Raw genomic sequence first — 23,045 nt, forward strand, 5'->3', positions numbered from 1 at the left:
AATCATAATCATGTAAGCCAGTTGGGTTGCTGCTAGCTATTCGTGCTAATAAATTACTCGAAACTTTATATGCCCCAACCAAGAATTTGCACTATACACACAAATCTAGTTGTATTTATGTACTTGTAGAATGACTGTACACATTAAGCAGAACCACGTCTCAGCAATATGTTCGCAATGTAAAACGACAAAACTGGACAGCACAAGAGATCCAAAATCTATGAAAATCTGTTTTTTATCCAACCGCACACTAATCAAGCTCTGATAGGCTACAGAAAATCGCTAGCTATCTATGGCATGCATGAGGCTTGTAAAACCAAACCACAAAACATTTCAGAACCACTGGTGCTGCCACTTGGCCACAAGCCCGTCGACATACAACTTCAATCGTCAGTGACCAATGAGAATATAGATAGAAGATTACAAACTTTTATGTATGGAACTCGAGATATCATCTCTTTATTGAAACCACTGGTGCTGCCACTTGGCCACAAGCCCGTGGCAATAAGCATGAGTTCTTGCTGATAGTTTAACCGATGATTAGCTTGCACTTAACAGCCAGTTCTTTCAGCAATTTTCCTAGTGTACACTTAGAACTGTAAACGAATTAAACCGGTTTGCGAACTTTTCGAGTCGACTCAATAAATATTTGATTTGTATTCGAATTTATCGAACTCGAACTTGTTCGAACTATTTTCGAGTCGTACGCGAGCCAAAATTATTTGTTCAATACTTCGCAAATGGCTCACAAACATTAATATTTTATTATTATAATATAATTATATATTAAATATATATACATTTCAAACTTCAGACATTCATTTTCGAACTTTAATATCCAAACAATAACTCGCAAATAAGTTCGAAAATTTCGAATTGAACTCGGGCTTCCATTCAAGCCGAAGTCAAACCAAAATTTTTCAACATTTTGAGTTTTGAATCGAACTTGAATATACTTAATTCAAACCGAATTCAAGCATTCAATTTTCACTAATATTTGACTGAATTTGGTTCCTTACATCTCTATGTACGCTCACATCCATGGGCAAGATTTTTGGCTAGTCACAATAAACATGAAAATATATCCAATCAGAATTGGGTCGATTCACCAAATTCAAACCGTACACACCAAAAAAATAATTAAACAGAGCAACTTTTTCCTCAATGTTAGGTTTGCATCTAAGGGGATAGCTTCAAATAAGCTGGACTGATAATCCCATTTTTCAGCAAGATGAAAATGAACACAAAAATTACAATTGATGTTCAAGTAGTAGAATTCACCGTTTATTGGATCACACAAAGAAACGAGTATCAGAAATACATGTTGAGCAATTTGAACAGATGCATACTTAATATCAAAACTTAAAGAAGTACGTGAGAATACACAGATTCAAAGTACCGAACCTCCTACAAGAGAACCTTCTGCTGAAGGGTTAACAGCAGATAGGCACAGAACCAAGGCATAGAAAATTCAAATGATGATTCTGGATTCAGCCTTCAGAACTTCCCGTTCCCAGCTTCTGCACTTCTACCCTGAGTACCTTGAGGTAACGAACAGCTTCCTCAAGAACATCTACAGTACTCATGTGATCGGCACCAGGAACTATTCCTTTCAATGCATTGACCATCTTTCTTGTCCTGTGACGCTTCTTTCCGTGGCAATGACTTCCAGAAGATTTTAAGAAATGGGGTCTACTTTTCATGGAAAGTGGCTTATAGTTGGAGCACGAATCAGGAGAGTCGCACCTGTAGATTGCTTCTGTCCGTGCTGTGCTCACCATATCATCATCGTAGTTGTCATCATATTCATCATATTCTGTGCTCAGAAGCGCATCGATATCATCTGAATCTTCTTTCAAAGGAGACATATTTTCTCTCTCGTTGTTTGAATATTTGGCGTCCAAGTTGTCTTGGAAGATCGATGCCGCAACGTCACGTCCAGGATGAAAGAGTTTAAAGCTTAAATTGGGATGGAACATGATCTGGCTTCTATCATGTGTTCGATCAAAGATGACAAATTTTTTTGGGCAAGCATCAGAAGTTTGGATGTCAACATTATGTAAAGGAATAAATTTCCCATTAAAGAGGGCAGACGTCGTATGACCACGTTGCATGTAATAGCTCGATTGACCAGGAAGAGGGAGAATAGGATAGGCGGGTAAGTTTGGATGGTCTCCAGGCATGAGTAGCAGTTTTCAAAAAAGTTCCAAGGAAAAATAAATTTGCAGATTCCAAAAGAGGTCGATAGTTGAAATTTAAATTAAAAGCGATCTTGCAAAAATGAAAATTTGCCACAGGTTTATGGTAAATCTATGGCGGATCCATATACCAGCACAGTATGGAGTCAGATTTAACAGTTCTTGTGTTTCAAGCACTTGGCAAGTACTAAATTGAACAATTTCCCTATATTCAAACACTTCCTACAAGCATGACTACGTCACAGGTTTAAGCAACTGACGGAAGTATTCAGCCTGCAATAAAAAGTTAAAGTAAGAACTAGTAACCATATTTTTGAACCACCATAAGTTCTGGTTGGGCTCACACATATTCTTAAAGCCTGTTCTACCTGTGAACAACAAACAATAAACTATAGAGAAAAGGATACAAGCATGTATATGTCGCAAACTTGAAGCAATCACCTGGCAAACTTGCATCAATTGGTGGAAAGCTATGCTTCCAGCGCTCATGGTAATATTTTCGTAGTTTTTTGATGGGATGATATTGTTTTCGGAAAACTTCAATGTGCATTCTCACTCCAACGAAAAGGCGCAAGTGTTACAGTACAAGTAATACAAAACCGTCGCAAAGCTGGCCTGCAAAAATTCAAAAATCATGTAAGTTTATGAAAAAAGAACGAAAACAACAATTAAAAAACAACTGAAGATACAAACTATTGTTTCACAAATCGAAGTAAAACTACAAAAGTTGAAAAAACATAAGGCCTACATAATCAAAGACATGTTTACAGATTCAGAGTTTTGACAAATTTATAAGTCCGAGGAGTAAAATGTTTGAAATAATAGGATCAAGAATTCAAGACCTGGGAGTTAAAATAAGAAGCATTCCATCTCAATTCTAATGTAATATTTCGTGTAACTGATTTCCAAATACATCATACATAAAGTAAATGGTAACTAAATAGCTAAACTAAACACAGAAAGCACACGTCTCCATTAAACTGCTCAGAAAAATAACTAGAAAACATTTGTGTAATAAATATAAATACACAGACGAAGTAACTTTTCAAGCACTAGTTCCCCTGATTAGTTCATCCATTCAAATAAAAAGTATAAGCATGCATTCTTTGAAAGCGACCAACAGAGAGGATAACTCACCAGATTAAACCCAATTACAGAATAAAGCGAAAGAACACATCGAATCTAACACACTTCCCAGAATAAAATGGAGAACCCCACGGCATGTTGATCAACTTCTTCAGCACAAACGAATGTAAAATTTGACCCAAACCTCTGTTACTACCATAAGGTAAAATAAATGTTATGAAGATTAAAAAGAATCGATGTTGAAAGCAATTAGTCGAAAGCTTAACCTTGAAAACAAACTAAACTGTTCAAGCAAAGAGTTAAATTTCTAACATAAATTAGCAACCAGGAAAAAAAAAGAGTACACAAGATCACAAACATCGCAGATCCAAGTCGTCGCAAGATGAACCAAAATCTACAGTTCAGAAATCCTACTAAAATGAAATACTCCTGTTCATTTAAGAATACACAATATCAAGAAAAATCCAAACTTGCAGTTCCCAGAAATATCTTTCCAAGAAAACTGCAAGGAACAAATCACTAAATCTGGGAATATGAGAGAAACAATAAAAACCCTTTTGAAAATCACCAAATTAAACAAATTCGAGCAAGAAATGCTTCAGTAAACACCAATTCAAGAAATTAAACAAATTCAAGCAACTGTAAAAGCTGAAAGGAAAGCAAAAAGATCTCGCTTTGACAATACCCACAAGAAGAAAGCAAAACCCAAACAAGTTCGTGACTTGGGAAGATAATCCGAGACTCAGAGAATGGTAGAAGAAGATCTGCCGAGAAAGATAAGTGTAGGGGACTGATGAATGATGATAATGACTTTATTAGTTGGAGGTGGAGGGAACGAGGATCGGAGTCAAAGGAGAAGAATAAGGACCGTAGGATTGAGGAAGATGATGGGCTTTCCGGGTAAAGCGGCCGGCTTGCTGACCGTCGGATGAGGGAGCACGCGTGAAGTTAAAAAAGGTAGGCCTTCACGAGGTTTGACAAAATGCAGTATCTACTGTTGGAAATCGTAAAAACATTTTTAAATTTAATTTTAATTTTTAATTACGCTTATGAAAATCATTAAAAAAAAATCGTGAGACACACGTATCACGAAACTATTTATTTAAATTATCGATAAAAAAATATTATTTTTTATATTAAAATTATTAGTTATCATAATAAACTATGAACAAAATTAACTCATCTCACAAATATGTGAAACTGTCTCACAAAATACTTATGAAAATTTTGATTGATATTTGTACGAAAAATATTTTCAAATTTCATTATTCTAATTATTAATAACAAGGCAAAAACTTGTGTGAAACTGGTCTCACGGTTCGTATTTTGTGAAACGGATCTCTTTTTTGGGTCCTCCATGAAAAAATATTATTTTATATGTCAAGATTATTATTTTTTATTGTGAATATCGTTATGGTTGACTCATCTCACATATAAAGATTCGTGAGACTGTCGTACAAAAGACCTACTCTAACAAACAGCGTAGATGAAATACAAATACATAAATAAAGAATTTGATTTGATTCAATGCTCGTTCGTTGAAATACGTGTCCTGTGAATCATGCGGGTATATAATATTACGCCACCAACCAATGTCTAATTGTTTGGGCTAAAAGAAAAAGAAGCAGATACTAATAGCTAGTTTTTATATATATTATCTAGATTCGTTCGTATCTCAAATGTCAAAATTAACATATGATGATGCATTTTTCAATTATATATATATAATTTTATATAATTAGTTGACACTTATTTATTATATATAATAAAAAATCTATATTATATATCTAATATATGAGCGTCACTGTATTGACGAATATAGACGAAGATAGAGGTGAGCTCAGACATATGTCATAATCTAATATTCTCATTCTTTCCTCTTGTGATGTCAATCGGCAAAACTATACATATATATGATACCCCTGTAAAGGTCCAGGATTAATGGTGACCCATTTCCGGGTTAATAATGACCCGGGTTATCGGTTGAATAGTCCGAATCAGAAGCCAACTGCCCGGGTACTTTTCCTCCACCCGGTTTCTCATACAGGTACTCAGGTAAACAACTACCCAGGCCACCTCGAGAATCGCACCACACTCGAGTGTGATCGATACAGGCAGTCTAATCCGTCAGAACCACTTGGGTTTGGAGTGTCCGAGAAGTCATCAGAAGCTAGTATGATAAACCGACTTAGTAGGTGGTGTGATAATCGAGGTAACTACCCATTCTTCCACTATAAATAGCAGGTATTAAAGTCATTTACTGATTCTGAGATCTTTGAACTAAAAGCACTTACATATTTTCCCTCAAATATTGCTTGTGTTCATCTAAAAGCCTGCTGACTTAAGCATCGAAGTGGCCACGTCGGACATCCCTCCGGCGCTCATTCACGAGTTACTTTCTTGTTTGCAGGTGTTAATCCAAGCCATTATCTTCACTCAAATTCTCAAACATTATAAATTATTGATTTGGTCCGTTGGAGCCCCGTACCCAGCTCACCCATTTTAACGGGATCACATCATTGGCGCCGTCTGTGGGAAATCACTGAGTTCGAGACGTTGATATGGCTCGTACGAGAAGAACCAACCAGGGTAATTCTCACGCCCAGGGTGATGGGGGACAAACTTCAAGACAAGCTGATGTTAATAACATTGGAACAAACCTCATTACCCTGACCCCTGAAAAGTTAAAGAAAATGATGGCCGGTGCCGTTGTGCTAGCTATGGCCAGGAAGGAAGTCTCTCACCCTGTCACATCACCTGGCGATAAACAGGGACGTGATCAGGGATTTGAGCAGGAGCAGGAGCAGGGGCAGGGGCAAGGAAGGAGGGATAACGAGATGGTAGGAGAAGACGAGGGATCCAGCGCTGGGTCCAAATCTCCTACCGTGGCAGAGGAATTGTTGGAATTAAGGCAGAAGATGAAGGTCTTGGAAGGACAGTTGGAAAGACGGAGCGTTGCCCGGGCAGTCCCGAGAGGATGCCCATTTTCTGATATCATCGTCCGGGAGCCTCTTCTTGGAAATTTCAAATCTGCGAAGGTGAAAGACTATGATGGCAATGCAGACCCGGAGGAACACCTGGCCAGGTTTGAAAATATGGCCATGTTGCACTGTTACACTGATAGAATCAAGTGCAAATTGTTCCTAACAACACTGGTGGATTCAGCTCAGAGGTGCTTCGAAGGCTTGACTTCCCAAAGTATCAGTTCCTTTGGAGACTTCCAGAAGGTTTTTTTACACCATTTTAGCAGCAGTAAAAAGTACAAAAAGACTGCTTATAGTCTTTTTGAAGTTAAGCAGAACCCAGAAGAGAGTTTAAGGGCCTATATCAGAAGATTCAACAGAGTGGCCCTAGACGTCCCTACTTGCGCCACTGAAACAAAGACTACTGCATTCACTCAGGGTTTGAGAGAGGGTGAGTTCTTCAAGTCACTGACTAAGAAGGTGCCGGGATATTTCGAGGATCTATTGTCGCGAGCAGAAAAATATATCAATATGGAGGAGGCCCAGAAACAGAAGAGGGAGGCTGTGAGGAAGGAAAAAGAAGACCGGATGTCTAAGCCCGAGGAGAGGGGACAGAAAAGAGGCAATACATGGCATTTTTCTCACAACGTGCCTCTGAAAATTGCTCGGGAGAGGGAAGTGCAGGAGTGCAGCAGAGATTTGGCCCCGGATCATTAGTTATCCCGGCCAAAAAAGAGTGGATTTTGCTCTTTTCACAAAGTATGCCACCATAACACTGAAAACTGCAAGGCACTAAAGGGGAATTATGTCTCACCCTCCATCCCGGGACCCAGTAACAATAGCCAGAGGCCGAGAGTGCCACCTTGGACATCTCGGCCACCAGGATCCAGCGCCCGAGGAAGAAGTGTGAGGAATATCCCGAGGATTGAGCCCAGTAGAAGAAGGGAGCCTGAGCCCGAGAGAAAAAAGAATTCGCCCCCTGCCACAGGAATGATCAAAATGATATTAGGAGGCTCTACTGATGGAGACTCTAACCGGGCAAGGAAGGGGAGAAGCAGGAGGGAATGTTTGGAGGTAGAGGGAGCAAGAAGGAATGAGGCGATCATTAGTTTTGGCCCGGAAGATTTGAGAGGGGTGAATCTGCCCCACAACGACGCCTTGGTGATCCAAGCCCGAGTGACGAATTATGATATTCTACGGGTCTTTGTGGACTCAGGCAGCTCTGTAAATGTAATTTTTAAAGATGCCTTTGTACAGATGGATTTGCAGGGCTACCACCTAGAGGCTGTAGAGACTGCCCTCTTTGGTTTTGCTGGCCATATGGTTTACCCGGAAGGGGAGATCATGTTGCCATTAACCTTGGGTTCTCAGGATCTTAAGAGGACGGTGATGACTTCATTCACCGTAGTGGATTTCCCGTCATCATATAATATCATTTTGGGGAGATCGGCTATGAACGAATTGAGAGCCGTAGCATCCACATACCACCAAAAGATAAAATTTCCAGTAGGAGCTCGGGTGGGAGAAGTTCGAGGAGATCAACCATCCTCTCGAAAATACTATGTGGAGGCAGTCCGGGCTGATCAGAGTAGAACAAGGAAGGAATCGGAAGAAGGCAAGGGTGGACGGGGAAAGAACGATGGGGAGAGGAGAGGTGCATTTTGTGGCAGAAGAAGAACAAGAAGTAATAGAAATCGGACCAGGCCAGCAAATCCGGGTGGCCCGAGATCTCAGTATATCCACTCGGGTCAGTCTGATTCATTGTTTAAAAACTAATATTCGTGTGTTTGCTTGGTCCCAACAAGAGTTGACATGGATTTCTCCCTTGATAGCAGAACATCAATTGAACATCCTCCCGGGATCTCACCCAGTAAAACAAAAAAAGAGGCACTTTGGCTCTGAAAAGGACAAAGTGATTGATGCGCAAATTAAGGAGCTTCTGAAAGCTGGCCACATTCGAGAAATTCAATTTCCCACATGGCTTTCGAATGTGGTCTTGGTACCCAAATCTACCGGGAGGTGGCGCATGTGTGTAGACTTCCGCGATCTGGACGCATACCAGGGGTACAATCAAATCCCTCTGGCTAAAAAGGATCAAGACAAAGCCAGCTTCATCACCTCGGGAGGTACATTTTGTTATATTGTAATGCCTTTCGGGTTGAAGAATGCAGGGGCTACTTACCAGCGTCTGATGGATAAAGTCTTTGAGAAGCACCTGGGACGGAATGTGAAATTCTATGTGGATGATATTCTATCCAAATCTCGGGAGGGTGCCAGCTTTATTAGTGATCTAGAAGAAACTTTTGCGACTCTCATGCATTATGGAATCAAGCTTAATCCTGCCAAGTGTATTTTTGGCGTGAAGAGTGGCAAATTCTTGGGATTCATTGTGACAGACCGAGGGATCGAGGTGAATCAAGAGAAAGTCAAATCTGTGCTAAGTATGTCATCTCCCTGATCTGTCAAGGAGGTACAAAAGCTAACTGGGAGAATTGCTTCCCTTTCCAGATTTATTTCCCGATCAGCACACCGGAGTTATCCTTTTTTTCAAGTCTTAAGGAAGGCCCAGCAATTCGGATGGGATGAGAAATGTGAACAGGCCTTCCAGGACTTGAAAATTCATCTTGCCGGGCTCCCGGTGTTGGTGAAACCAGAACCTGGAGAAAAATTATATGTCTACCTATCCACTACAGAGTATGCTATCAGCTCTGTTCTAATAAAAGAGGAAGGAACTGATCAAAAACCTGTCTATTATGTCAGCCATGCTCTGAGGGGGCCCGAACTCCGGTATAGCGAAGTGGAGAAAATTGCTTTGGCCCTGGTCATGACCGCCCGGAAGCTAAGACCTTACTTTCTGTCACATCAGGTTATTGTTCTTACCAATAGTCCTCTGGGTAGGATCATGACTCACTCTGAAGTATCCGGGCGAATGATAAAATGGACAGTAGAGTTGGGTGAATTTGACATCGAGTACAAGCCCCGAGTGGCCATTAAAGCGCAGGCTTTGTCAGATTTCTTATCTGAAATGATCCAGCCCAGCGAGGAGGAGGTATGGAAAGTATCAGTGGATGGGGCATCTAGCCTGGTGGGGTGCGGAGTAGGGGTGGTGTTAGTGTCTCCCCTGGGAGAAAAGGTCAAGTTAGCATTAAGAATTGATTCCCGGATAACCAACAATGAAGCTGAGTATGAGGCTGTTCTTGCAGGTATTCGAGCTGCCCGGGAAGTTGGAGCTTCTCGGATTATTCTATATTCTGATTCACAGCTCATCACTCAACAAATAAAGGGCATTTATGAGGTTAAGGATGACAGGATGCTTAAATATTTACAGCTCATTCGAGCCCAAGCAGAAAGCTTCATGGATTGGAGTATTGAACAAATACCCCGGGAAGAAAACAGTGAGGCAGACGCTTTGGCCAAAATGGCCGCTTCTTTATCAGAAGTTAATACCCGGGAGGTGCTGCATATTACTCGGCTGGTTCTCTCTACGGAGGAAGAAGCATCACTCCTGCCTGAAGATTCATGGATGACACCGCTGATCGCGTACATTACGAACCATAAGCTCCCTGAGGATAAAGCCCGAGCTCAGAAGATCAAAAGGCAAGCTCCCAGGTTTGTTCTCTTAAATAAAATTTTGTAGAGAAGATCATTCCAAGGACCGCTTTTGAAGTGTTTAAATGAAAAAGAGGTGGATTATGTTCTCCGAGAGATTCATGAGGGGTGTTGTGTCGAGCACCTCGGAGGAATGTCTTTAACTCGAAAAACAATGCTTGCTGGATTCTGGTGGCCCACCTTAAAACAAGATTCTGCTCGTTTGGTCCAGATTTGTGAGGGCTGTCAGCATCATTCGAATTTCAGCTACAGCCCCGCCACTCTCATGAAGCCTATTTGGGCATCCTGCCCTTTTGATCAATGAGGCATGGATATTGTGGGTCCTTTTTCGGTTGCCCGGGCTCAGAAAAATTTCTTACTAGTAGCTGTTGACTACTTTTCCAAGTGGGTTGAAGCTGAGCCTTTAGCAAAAATCACCGAGCAGGAAGTATTGAAATTCTTGTGGAAGAACATTGTGTGCCGGTTCGGTATGCCCAGGAGAATAATCTCGGACAATGGAAGACAATTTCAAGGTAAAGGAATTACGTCATGGTGCCAGGAAATGAAAATCACTCAATCTTTTACCTCTGTTGCATATCCTCAAGCCAATTGTCAAACAGAAGTTGTCAATAGAATCATTGTGCAAGTATTAAAAGCAAGACTTCAAGGTAAAGGAAAGAATTGGGTGGAGGAGTTACCTAGTGTTATATGGGCTTACAGAACTACTCCCCGGGCACCTACTCAAGAAACTCCCTTCAGTTTGGTATATGGTTCTGAAGCAGTTCTTCCAGTAGAGATCAGACAGACTTCTTCCCGGGTAGAATCTTACCCGGAGGACAATGACCAGAGCAGGGCCATGGAATTAGACTTAATAGAAGAAAAAAGGAACATGGCATTTATTCGAATGGAGGCATACAGAAGTCGGGTGATGAAATCATATAACAAGAAGGTCCGCATCCGGGACTTCCAAGTTGGGGATTTAGTCATGAAAAAAGTCAACCCTGCTGGGGAAGTTGGGAAGCTGGAAGCCTGATGGGAAGGACCTTATAAAATCACTCGGAAAGTCAACTCGGGATCCTTTTATTTAGAAGATGCGCAGGGACGTCCCCTCAAAAGGCCTTGGAATGTGTTTAACTTAAAGAAGTACTATACATAATAGATGTAATTGTTTGATGGAAGAAATCAATAAAAAATATATTTTCTCAGAGTATTGCGTTTGTTATTATATCTCGGGAGCTGCTATGGCCCGGTTCTTAAAAAGCCCAGGGCACTACACCCTGGCTCGGGGCACCGCACCTCGACCATTCCCAAGTCCCGGGACATGATCCCCAGCCCAAGGCTCCGTACCTTAGTTCTTAAAAAGCCCAGGGCACTACACCCTGGCTCGGGGCACCGCACCTCGACCATTCCCAAGTCCCGGGACATGATCCCCGGCCCAAGGCTCCGTACCTTGGTTCTTAAAAAGCCCAGGACACTACACCCTAGCTCGGGGCACCGCACCTCGACCATTCCCAAGTCCCGAGACATGATCCCCGGCCCAAGGCTCCGTACCTTGGTTCTTAAAAAGCCCAGGACACTACACCCTGGCTTGGGGCACCGCACCTCGACCATTCCCAAGTCCCGAGACATGATCCCCGGCCCAAGGCTCCGTACCATGGTTCTTAAAAAGCACAGGGCACCACACCCTGGCTCGGGGCACCACACCTCGACCATTCCCAAGTCCCGGACATGATCCCGGCCCAAGGCTCCGTACCTTGGTTCTTAAAAAGCCCTAGGACACTACACCCTGGCTCGGGGCACCGTACCTCGACCATTCCCAAGTCCCGGGACATGATCCCCGGCCCAAGGCTCCGTACCTTGGTTCTTAAAAAGCCCAGGGCACTACACTCTGGCTCGGGGCACCACACCTCGACCATTTCCAAGTCACGGGACATGATCCCCGGCCCAAGGCTCCGAACCTCGTTTCTTAAAAGCTCAGGGCACTACACCCTGGTTTGTGGAATCCAAGAAATACTCCTTTTGAGTTCAGGTTTAAATTTCTACATTTGGAGTATTAGTTAAGCTACTTATTTAACGTATGGACCGGGACCCCGGGTATTTGATTGAAATTACCGTTTTCTCCTATTAAGAAATATTCATAAGTTATTGCATTACCCGGGTTGCGGAAAAATTGTCAAAAACCATATGGAAAAAGGCACAGCGATGGAAAGAAATCAACATTTCCTTACAAAAGTTCAAAGGCAAGAAATACAAAGGAAAAAATACATAATAAATTACAAGCCTATTCTAAAGTCTGCTGCCCTGATGGTTCTCCGGATTCCCCGGGAGTCTTCTCAGTCTCTTTCTCGATAGCATCATCTTGGGGAAGGGAAGCAATGGCCTTATCAATATCGGGAAAGCCCTCCTTATCTGTTGGAATCAGACCTATCTCCTCAAATTGCTCCTGGCATTTCTCAAAGTCAATCGTAAAGTATTTGTATGCCCTATCTTCAACAGCTGCTTGGAATTCCGCCGATTGAAGGAAAATAGTCCTCCATTCTTCATGGGTCAGCTGAAGAAGTCTAAGCTTATCCTCAGCAATTTCGGCTCGATGTTGCTGGGCACTGGCCTCATCCTTGACCGACGATTTCGGTTGGGAATAAATCTAGCAAGCGGACTAGGTCAAGTTATAGTAAATGGATGATGAGTCCAAGTATCGATCCCACAGAGACTAATATTTAATTACTAGAATATTTATCACTTAACTTAAGCTAGACAAAATAAATAAAAAGATGATATGTGGATTATTAATCCAAAATATTAAATAAAATAATATCAATTAAAACGACGGATTCAAATATCAAAGGAGGGATTCAAATTCAAATAAATAACTAAGACACACAACGGTACCAAATTCTACTATGTTGACACGTGTTTAAATTCAATTAATTATTTAATTCTTGACAATCACGGTGAAATCCCCAAATTTATTTATTAAACGATTCCTCGAGTTAATAAACCTATTTAAGTCTAACAGTCCAATTATTTCTAATTGAATTTAATTAGATTTAAATGCATTAAATCTTCGTGGAATTTCAGTTTTCACCTAAAACCGCACACTGAAATCGAATACTATTTCTAGTCAGTTTAACCATGTGTTGATGACGTCTTTGTTGCTATATTTAATCAATCATCTTCCGATTCGTGATTAATCAACATACATGTAAATAGTTGATCAGGCTATTAACAAGAAATATTAAACTAACATCAATCAATAATTAAAATCTAGAAAAATAATATAATGAAAATAAAACAAATATCAAATAAAGTATTGTTTGGTCCTATTGTGTTCTTAGCCTAAAGAAAATTATTCCATGAATTCAAAATAGAAGTGAAAAGTCATATTTAAGTTCATAGAAAAAAACAAAAGAAAGAAATAAATAAGAGGAATTCTCTGTGATTTAGGCGTGTGTGAGGAATTCCTCCAGCTTTTGTCACAGTAGCTTCTGTTCCTTTCTTCCGCGGTCTTCTGCGCTTCTTTCTTCCTGTACGTTCTGTTCTTTTCCTTCCCTCTCCTTCTGCGATGCCTTCTTCCGTCTCTTCCCTCTATACGCTTCTCTCTTCTCTCCTCTCTTCTCTCCCTTCCGCGCTGGTTTTTTTCTTTTGTTTTGCGCCTCTCCTCTTCTGCTCACGTACTCTGCTTTTTATAATTCTTCATGGGCCTAATCCTCCAATTTCTTTTTAAGCTCATCTCAAACTTAACCCTTGTAAATAAGATTGTAGATTTTATTTTCAAATATGAGACTCAATCTTTATCAAAACTTCAATAATATCAAGATAATAAAATATAAGAATATTTTATTTCTTTTCCTTTGGTATTTTCTTTCTTTCTAGTCTTGTAGATTTATTTTATTTCCAAGTTTAATCATTTTTCCTATTTTATTTAAATCTACAATTATTAATTCAATTAAGCATATGATTAGGGATAAAAAGTCTAGATAAGGACAAATATTATCAAATCAAATCCCTAAAATCTTTGTAAGATTTGGCCTTATCAATCCTCGAGATAGCTAATCCGAGATGCCAGGAACGCAGTTTGCCTCTGAGACGCCTCCTCCCGGGATATGCTCTCATCACGAGAAAGTTGAGCCGCGGCCAGCTCTTGATTAGCTGCTTCCAATGAAGCTTGGAGACTGGCAGTTGTCTCCTCGTGAAGCTTCTGAGCCCGGGCCATCTCTCCTTGAAGATGGTCATGGATATCCTGAGCCGCCCGGGCTTGCTTACCCTTCTTGGTTGCCACCGCCGCCACCTCTTCAAAGGCCGAAACTAGCATCTGGGCAGCCTGGACAAGAAGGAACCTTAAAAAAGAAAAAGGGGGGAGGGAGAGAGAGGGAAAAGAAATAAAAGAATAAAGCTTACAGACAAAAGACGGTTGGACCCCTCCAAAAACCTCACACTAGAAGGAGTGCTTTTCAGGATAGCTATCTCAGCAGGGCTGAGCACCTTCTTGAAGCGTTTAACACCAACGGCGGAAGCTCCCTCGAAGAAAATGTTAGCCAGAGAAAGCTGGTCGGTTGGAGGGAGCTCTTGGCAAGGTTCTTCATTGGACTGGGGAGGGAGAGGAGGATGTGGAGCAAATCGGAAGGCGCCTTGGTCACCCTCGGGAGGGTCTTCGAGAATAACCAGCTCGGGTTCTGCAGTAGCTTTTCGTTTTCTCTGACTGATGGGAATGAGATCTTCAGATTCCTCCGAGTTCTCAGTCATCGCCCGGGAAGCGCCATCCTGGGGAGGTTCTTCCCGGGACACCTCAGCTCTCAAGGCTGCCGCTTCTGCATCCCGTTGTTTCTTTTCTTCCGCAGCTGCCCGGCGAGCCGCCATTTCCTTCTCTCGGGCTGCCTTCTCAGCTGCACGCCTTTTAGCAAAAGCTGCTTGCATCTCAAAGTTATCTGCATAGAGGAGTGACAGGGTTATGATACATTAAATAAACAGGACAAAGAAATAAGGAAGCACAGAAGATAAAGTATGTACCGGGTTGAGAGCCCGAGCCAGCCACCTCATCAATTACCCGGTCTATGGGGTCCTCAGCCCGGGAACTCAACCCGTAGGCCACTAAGTTCTCTTCTGAGATAAGGATGGAAGAGGAGTATTTGTGTCCCTCCACGAGGGTTTGACTCATAAGGAAAGGCTCCTCAAATTTGTAGGATGGAGGAAGGGAAGGTTATTGGGGAAGGGAAGGGAGAAACCAAGTTAGACAAGGTAGAGGACCCGAGAGTTGGATGTAAAAAAATCTTCCTTTCCATCCCTTTTGAGAGGAAGGGATGTCATCAAGGAATCGGGTGTTTAGCCGGGATTTAAGGGAAAATGCATTATCCCCGAAATGGCAAGAAAAATAATAGTGAAGGATGAGGGGGGTGATGAGAAGATTATTCATTTTAAAAAGGACATAGGCCGAGGCCATAATCCTGAAAGAATTGAGATGAAATTGATTGACAGGTACACCAAAAAATTTGGCAACATCAATATAAAAGGGATGAACAGGAAAACGAAGACCATTCCTAACCTGGTCTCGAAAGAAAGTTGTGTACCTGGGAGGAGGGTTATCGGCCCTATCAGAAGGCCCAGGTATCAAGATAGAAATGGAAGAAGGAATATTGCCCAGCGCTCGGAGTTCCTCATATGCCCCCGAGCGTAAGGCGCTTCGCATAGAGGAGAACCAGGGAATTCCCGGGATCTCGACCGCCCGAGGACTCGAGACCTTGGCTTTACCCTTACCCTTGTTCTTCGCAAGAGCTCGGGCCCGGGAGGGGCCAGAAGATGAAGGTTTAGAAAAGAGAGGTTTTGTTGGAAGTGCCACTGGTTTTTTAGAAGGTTGGGTGATGGAGCGACGTGGGGGAGAGGGGGGAGAATCGGAACGAAGTGCGGAAGACTCAGCGCTAGGAGAGCCTCGCGCATTCGCTCCTGAGGTTGAAGAAGTGGAGTGAGACATTTTAAGAAAAAGAAAACTTACGACGATATATGCGGTGAAAGATTGCCAGAAATAATTTCGCACAAATAGAGTCTCGAGAAGAGAATTCGCAAGAGCTTCGCTGCAGTTTCGAATTTGATAGTAATTTTTGGAAAACCTGTTAGTTAGTATATATAGGCGGTGGGGGAAGATCTCAGCCGTTTATTTAAAAAGCATGCGTGAATGACCACGATTTTCCTAGAAAATTGTACCAGGCATATGACGGGACACACGCAATAATTAAAAATGTCAGACTTATCGGCTCCTCGAAATACGAAACGTTCCTGACCGTTGAAAGAAAGGGCACGCGTTATCATGGCACCCCGTGGGTTACCCAAGATCTCACTATAGCCCGGGAGGTTTGAGGCCCCGGCATCTTATCTTCATCCCGAGAAGAGTAAGACCCCGAGCTACCAGTGAATGCCTTCATAAAGCTAGCGGAGTCGGCAATCTTCTGCAGCGTCCTCCTCTCTTTATGAAGCAATAGTTGGAGGAGGAAGTCGTCCTCAAAGAGGTCCTGCGTATCGGAAATCTGCAAGCGTTCCCGATACTTTGCAAGCTTGGCCAACAGCTCAGGAGTGACAGCCTCCTCCCACTCGTGAAGAAGCTGAAATCCTTGCAGCTCCTCCCAGTAATGGAGGATCTTTTGAAAACTTCATCTTCCAATTCAGCTTTCCGTTTCTCAAAAGCTGCTTGCATGAACTCTGCTGCCATGTCGGGAGCTTTCGAACCACTGGAACCCGCCATTGCACTTCTTGAGGACTGAATTGATGGAATGTAGGAGAATAGGTAAGCGGGTTACTGTATATATATATATAGGAAGGAATCAGTCTCCACCGTCGATCCGAATCCAATCGGACGATCAGAGGGAATCTAGGAAATTGAGCAGGCAGATGAAAAGACGTGTACGGATATCGAGGAAACAGGCTCATTATTACCTCGGAATACGAATAAATTTTCGACGGTATCACTGTTAACGCATGCAACATAATGACATTCATTGGATTTCCCGAGAGTACTAAACGATGAATGTTCAAAACCTGAGAGATATGGAAACCTGACACCTCCTCACTTCTGCAGGATATTTAGAGACCCAATGCTCTTATTCACTCTGGGATATGTTTTGAAGTAAACATGCATGACTGATCGGGACAGCGAGTCAAGCTCTAGCCCGACTATTTTTAGGATGTGTGGTGATACCCCTGTAAAGGTCCGGGTTAATGGTGACCCATTTCCGGGTTAATGATGACCCGGGTTATCGGTTGAATAGCCCGGATCAGAAGCCAATTGCCCGGGTACTTTTCCTCCACCCGGTTTCTCATACAGGTACCCAGGTAACCAACTACCCATGCCACCTCGAGAATCGCACCACACTCGAGTGTGATCGATACAGGCAGTCTAATCCGTCAGAACCACTTGGGTTTGGAGTGTCCGAGAAGTCATCAGAAGCTAGTATGATAAACCGACTTAGTAGGTGGTGTGATAATCGAGGTAACTACCCATTCTTCCACTATAAATAGCAGGTATTAAAGTCATTTACTGATTCTGTGATCTTTGAACTAAAAGCACTTACATATTTTCCCTCAAATATTGCTTGTGTTCATCTAAAGCCTGCTGACTTAAGCATCGGAGTGGCCACGTCGGACATCCCTCCGGCGCCCATTCACGAGTTACTTTCTTGTTTGCAGGTGTTGATCCAAGCCATTATCTTCACTCAAATTCCCAAACATTATAAATTATTGATTTGGTCCGTTGGAGCCCCGTACCCGGCTCACCCATTTTAACGGGATCACATCAATATATATATATATATATATATATATATATATATATATATATATATATATAAGCTCCCGTTGAATATATCTTCCAATATTTTCATATTTTGTGCAAATATCTTATTTCATATTTATTAGTTCATCTTTAAACTATCAATTATTATATTGTTTTGTATACCGAAGGATTTGAGGTTCTATGTTTTTACGTGCCAAAAGGGCATATATGGATAGAGGGGGAGAATATTTACAAAAGCAATGACTCAAGAAAGTTTGGTTCGATTCCATACTCCCTTCTACAAGCCAAAGTTTTCAGTGTCTGAACTTTTTTGTCTTTGTATCAGCAATTCAAACTCTTTAAGCCCCATGTGTATCATATTCGTTATTTTCTTGATACAGTTTTGATCTGACAAAATATATAAATCAGAATCACTTAATCTATGTAGATTGATCCCCGAATTGATTAGTTGTTATTGGAGTGGTCGCTTGCTATTAGAGTGGTCAAAATAGGTTAGGTCGTCGGACCGTCCCGCCTAACAATAAATAGATTAGGTTGGTGGGTAAGTTCATCCCACCACATAAAATAGACGGGGTTACGAGCGGTGCGTCCCGTTAGCCGTGTTGACAAAGCTACTTGTGTGGCAAAGAGCAAAGACTAGCTAGTGTAGAAATTAGATTTGTGGAGACTTGTGATATTGCAATTCCACTGGTAGTCTAGGCAAAAAATAATAATAATTGAGTTTCAAAATTAAGTCCAAGGATTGCAGGAATTTCAATAAATTGAAGTTAAATCAAAGAAAGATTATGGACATCGGTCATTCTGATGCGTTAATATATGCTTTAAATTAATTTTAATAATTTGATGTAAAATTTTATAATGTTGGTATGGTTTTGTATTTTATTAGTTCACTTTATTTTATTTTTTTTTCACGACATCATAATAGCATATGAATGAGTATTTTGGGAAAGAAAATTTGGTGTGTAGTTTTTATATTATATTATTAATTTTGAAAAAATTTCATGGTAATTTTTTTTATAATATAAAAAATACTCATGTTTTAAAATATCAACAATACCCCTGTAAAATAATAAAAATGCTATATTATCATTAATAAAAATAGTATAAAAATTTATTTTAGTAATTTTATGTATTACTTTATCTTTACATATCCACTTTCCAAAAAAAATTAATACTACTAAAATATTTCTTTTAATCTTTATCCAAATTTTTGAATTTTTAAATGGTTATAACATTCATAATATAAAAATTATTATAAACAATCATTAAAGTAAAAATAACAAAAAATTAACAAGAAAATATATATATATATATATATATATATATATATATATATATATATATATACATAGACACACACACACGCGAGTCACGACATGTGCAAAGGTCGGTAGTATTTATAAAAGAATCTAACCTTTACTTCATAGCATTTTATTATGAAAATATGCAATAAAATATTTTATTAAATTTCAATTCATTCAATCCGTTGATATTGGAAAATATTCAACCACGCAAAATGAAAGTAATTGGATTAATGTGTATTTTTAAAAATATAATAAATAAATTAGGCTAAACTTGATTTTAAAAAATACAAAAATTAGGCTAAACTTTGAACAATTCATTTGGTTATGGAAAACACTAATTTTTTTAAACCAAGCAGTAGTTCAAGCATTATGTTTCGACTGTTCTAAACATGAGAGAATATAATTGTACTAAATAATCTCGTTTCCAATAATTATACTAGTTTGCAATCAATGAGAATCGAACATGTGACATTGAGTACTCTAATACTAATTATAGGATCTTAACGCTTAATATTTTACCTAAAATTATAACTAATGATAACAATACAATTCCAACAATATGTTGAGTATATATTTCATCGATGAAAGTGTAATCTCAATCCTTGGATGAGATAGTATATTTGTTGAACATTTAATTTCAATGTTCCACGTATTTTTAAAAATATAAAAGAATAAATTTTAGTCCAAATAATTTATTTTTGTTAAACATATTTAAACTTTTATAGAGTGAATACAAATGTCTAATTTGGATATTACTAAACATGTATACGATCCATTAAAGTTTATGTTAAATAACTCTAAACTATTAAATTTTATCGAAGTCATTAAAAATAATTAAATTTCTAAAATTGAATACACCCCTAAGAGAAAAGAGCACCAACCATTCAGAAATGAAATATAAAATGGCGAAGAAAAATGGAATTATCCTTCCCACAATTTTTCATCTATCAGACAAAAAGAAAAGAATTGAACACCGACCATTTGTTAGAAAATGTGTTTTCAGATTGTAATTTTCTTTCGATCGCGTTTTTTTTTTTAGAAAAAAAAATTATTATTACTACGTTGTTGATGAGATAATGACAATTTCTTTCAAGTATAATTTAAAAATAAAATAAAATTTATAATAAAAATATCAATAAATTTTCTGAAAACAGAGAAAAATAAAATCTTATTTCCTATCCCACTGTTCAGAAATGAATAGACAAAAACTTGTGTGAGACAGTTTCACGGGTCGTATTTTGTGAGACGAATATCTTATTTGGGTCATCCATGAAAAATTATTACTTTTTATACTAAGAATATTACTTTTTATTGTGAATATTGATAAGGTTGACCCGTCTCACAGATAAAAATTCGTGAGATCGTTTCACAAAAGATCTAGTCAGACGAATATGTGCAGCCACAGGTAGAATCCATCTGTCTAATGGTTCAAATACCGATGGATGGATTACATAAATACATTTTCTTTCTTACTATTTTAAAAGTTAAATCATAATTAATATCATAATATCTACGATATAATATTATTGTAACCTACATATATGAAATTTATAAAATATATAAAAAAATTTGTCAAAATATATTTTACCTATATATAGTGAATTTATTTTAAATTTGATAAAATTATTTTATATAATTAAATTGAATACTTAAAACCCAATGTTTCCAAAAAAATAAGTTCAGACAAAGTTTCAAAACACTTTATTTTTTTGGTATTTTAGTAAAATGTATTCTATCTCTACAAACTTACCCAAATATGAACAAAAAATAAAATAAAATAGTCCTTGTCAAGTTTTTGGAAAGCTTTCCATTTATTTATGGAAAATCTTCCAAAAATCCGAGTTGTATTATGGTAATCCAACCAAGATTTGTTTCTATCAATTATTATGGCCTTTACTCACCATGCACCAAAACGCCTATAAATTTTGTGTCGTTCTTCTTCACACACCACGCTAAATTCTTCTCTCATGGCGCCTCCGAAAAGGAAGAGGCCATCACTGGGGAGAAGAAAAATCGAAATGAAACTGATAACAGACGAGAATGCTCGAGTGGTCACCTTCTCGAAACGAAGGAGCGGGCTGTTCAAGAAGGCAACCGAGCTTTCTACGTTGTCCGCGGCCAAGATCGCCATAATCGTCTTCTCCCCGTGCAATAGAGCCTATTCATTCGGAAACCCTAACGTGGACCATGTAACAGACCAGTTCTTGAACCATTTTCCGATGCCGAATCCGCAGAGTTTCAATCCTGTTACCAACATGCAACAGTTGAAAGATCGGTGTGATCAAATAAATGAGGAGCTGGAGATCAAGAAAAGGAAGGGGAAGGAGATTGTAGAGGGTCTCGAAAGCTTTTCGAGCCGAGTTTTGATAGAGGATTTGGGCTCCGTTGATTTGGCTGGATTGAAAGAGAAGAAGGAGAAACTGGAAAGGTTCCGAGAACAGCTGGTGGGGAGAATCAATCGGCCGGAGTCGGGCTTTGGGGAGTGTTCTTCCAGTCGTTTAGTTGATGCTAAGTTTTCATTTTTGGAGGAGAATGGAAATGGATCTCCAATTCCATCGGATTGGTTGAAATTATGAGCTGTAGCAAACTTGTTTCCATAATCTTTGAACAATCTTAATCATGAATAAAACTATGTTGTTTTCTTGCTATGAAATTATATAAAGATACATGATAAAATTCAATGACAAGTTAGTTAATTTTTTCCTATTTATAAATGTATAAGACCATGAAAAACTACAATCCCGATTCCCGCATCGGTGAAAGGCGCTGAGTTATACACAAATGATACTTGTGTTTTCTCAAATTCGTTACAAGCTGTCGACGTCATCAATGGCTATGCCGAGGACTAGGGCCCAAATGGTGTTCTCACAAATGGATATTCAAACTCTGTTGGAATCGGCTGCTTTCATTTCTGTCCAACGGTGTGGCTCATCGGCCGGCATGTGAAGCCTTTGTGTTATCAGCAATGAATATTGGTTTAATGGAGAGATTCCATCTCGGATCATTAGTGTTGTAAATTTAAATCAAGACCTTATGTAGTAATGCATTGTTCATCTTTCACAGAAAAAAAAAAGACCAAAAGTTAAAACTCGATCCCAATGTGAATTAAATTTGCAGCTGAAATCTCTGCTAAAATAAATTATATGTATCTCTAGAAAATGTAAATTCGAAAATAATAGAACAATAAATGTTTTTTCCCTCTTTTTTTTACAGAAAATTAAAATTTTCAAATGTTCTTTTATATAGAGATTTAATTTTACTGTAGTCGACGAAAAAATAGATGTTTTTATTTTTATTAAATAGCATTTTTGACTTTATTAATTGTTCTACCTTAATTTCAACTATGATAGAAAGGAAATGCATAATCTTCTCTCCTGGGTTTCCACGTGAAGCCGCCTGTGGGAGTTTTTTCTCTTCCGGGTTTCTTTGTGAAACCGTCCGTGGGAGTTTTACTTTGCATTGATTAGGTTTTCTTCTCTAAATTATCCGCTCGGAATTGTTCTTGTACTTGAGCGTTTTTTTCTTTTCTCCATGGACCCAGATGAAGTTGATCGATTGGTTACTAACCTCAAGCTTTCTACAGCACCAAACAACGATCCACCCCTTACAATTGAGGCTGACTCTCTTTTGTTTGGTGAGCAGCGTATGGGGAATTGCCTTGTGGCTAAGGTCTTCTCTTCCAAGGCCGTTAACCGAGAGGCCTTCGTGAATAGATTTCTCACATGCTACAAGCCACAAAACACATTGAGATAGGGCCCTTGGGAGATAATTTGTTTCTTCTAGATTTCAAATCCCCGCAAGATAAAAAAACGTGCTCTCTATGGTGGCCCATGGAATTTCTTCAGAGATCTAATTATATTTCGGCAGCTGAGTGGAATGCAAACGCCTAGCATGATGAATTTCACAAAAATCTTCATTTGGGTCCAGTGCTATAATCTACCACTTATATTCATGCACAAGGACTTTCTGGAGAAACTGGGCCAATACCTTGGGGCCGTAGAAGAGATTGACACGAAAGAGAATGGCTTCGCTATGGGCAGATACGCTCGTGTTAATGTACGTATTGATATTACGAGACCTTTAAAACAACATATCCGACTTTCTCTTCATAGCGATGAGGAAGACGTCT

General features: G+C 39.7%; 2 protein-coding genes across 5 annotated transcripts; one reads left to right on the forward strand and one right to left on the reverse strand.

Moving 5' to 3' along the window:
* Window positions 1–1,250: 1,250 nt before the first annotated feature.
* LOC142534314 (transcription factor bHLH144-like) lies at window positions 1,251–4,216 on the reverse strand. Of its 4 annotated transcripts, none has more exons than XM_075641206.1 (4): window positions 3,970–4,216; window positions 3,336–3,470; window positions 2,640–2,813; window positions 1,251–2,471 (listed from the first exon to the last, which is right to left on the reverse strand). In XM_075641206.1, exon 4 carries the CDS (start codon window positions 2,181–2,183, stop codon window positions 1,491–1,493), a length of 693 nt encoding a protein of 230 aa, XP_075497321.1. In that variant the 5' UTR covers window positions 2,184–2,471; window positions 2,640–2,813; window positions 3,336–3,470; window positions 3,970–4,216; the 3' UTR covers window positions 1,251–1,490. The 4 variants fall into 4 exon arrangements, with proteins under 4 accessions (XP_075497321.1, XP_075497320.1, XP_075497323.1 ...); XM_075641205.1 differs by having other exon boundaries at window positions 3,336–3,476; XM_075641208.1 differs by having other exon boundaries at window positions 3,336–3,468; window positions 3,965–4,216.
* Window positions 4,217–20,883: 16,667 nt separating this feature from the next.
* On the forward strand, window positions 20,884–21,492 carry LOC142537820 (agamous-like MADS-box protein AGL29). The gene has a single exon (XM_075643310.1). The coding sequence runs from the start codon at window positions 20,884–20,886 to the stop codon at window positions 21,490–21,492; it is 609 nt and encodes a 202-aa protein (XP_075499425.1).
* Window positions 21,493–23,045: the final 1,553 nt, after the last annotated feature.

The sequence above is a fragment of the Primulina tabacum genome, chromosome 2, assembly GCF_025594145.1.
Source record: "Primulina tabacum isolate GXHZ01 chromosome 2, ASM2559414v2, whole genome shotgun sequence".
Classification (NCBI taxonomy): Eukaryota; Viridiplantae; Streptophyta; class Magnoliopsida; order Lamiales; family Gesneriaceae; genus Primulina; species Primulina tabacum.

Bases quoted from the DNA above. Each gene is read 5' to 3' on its own strand.
- LOC142534314 (XM_075641206.1), bottom strand. From the start codon at position 2,183: ATGCCTGGAGACCATCCAAACTTACCCGCCTATCCTATTCTCCCTCTT.
- LOC142537820 (XM_075643310.1), top strand. From the start codon at position 20,884: ATGGCGCCTCCGAAAAGGAAGAGGCCATCACTGGGGAGAAGAAAAATC.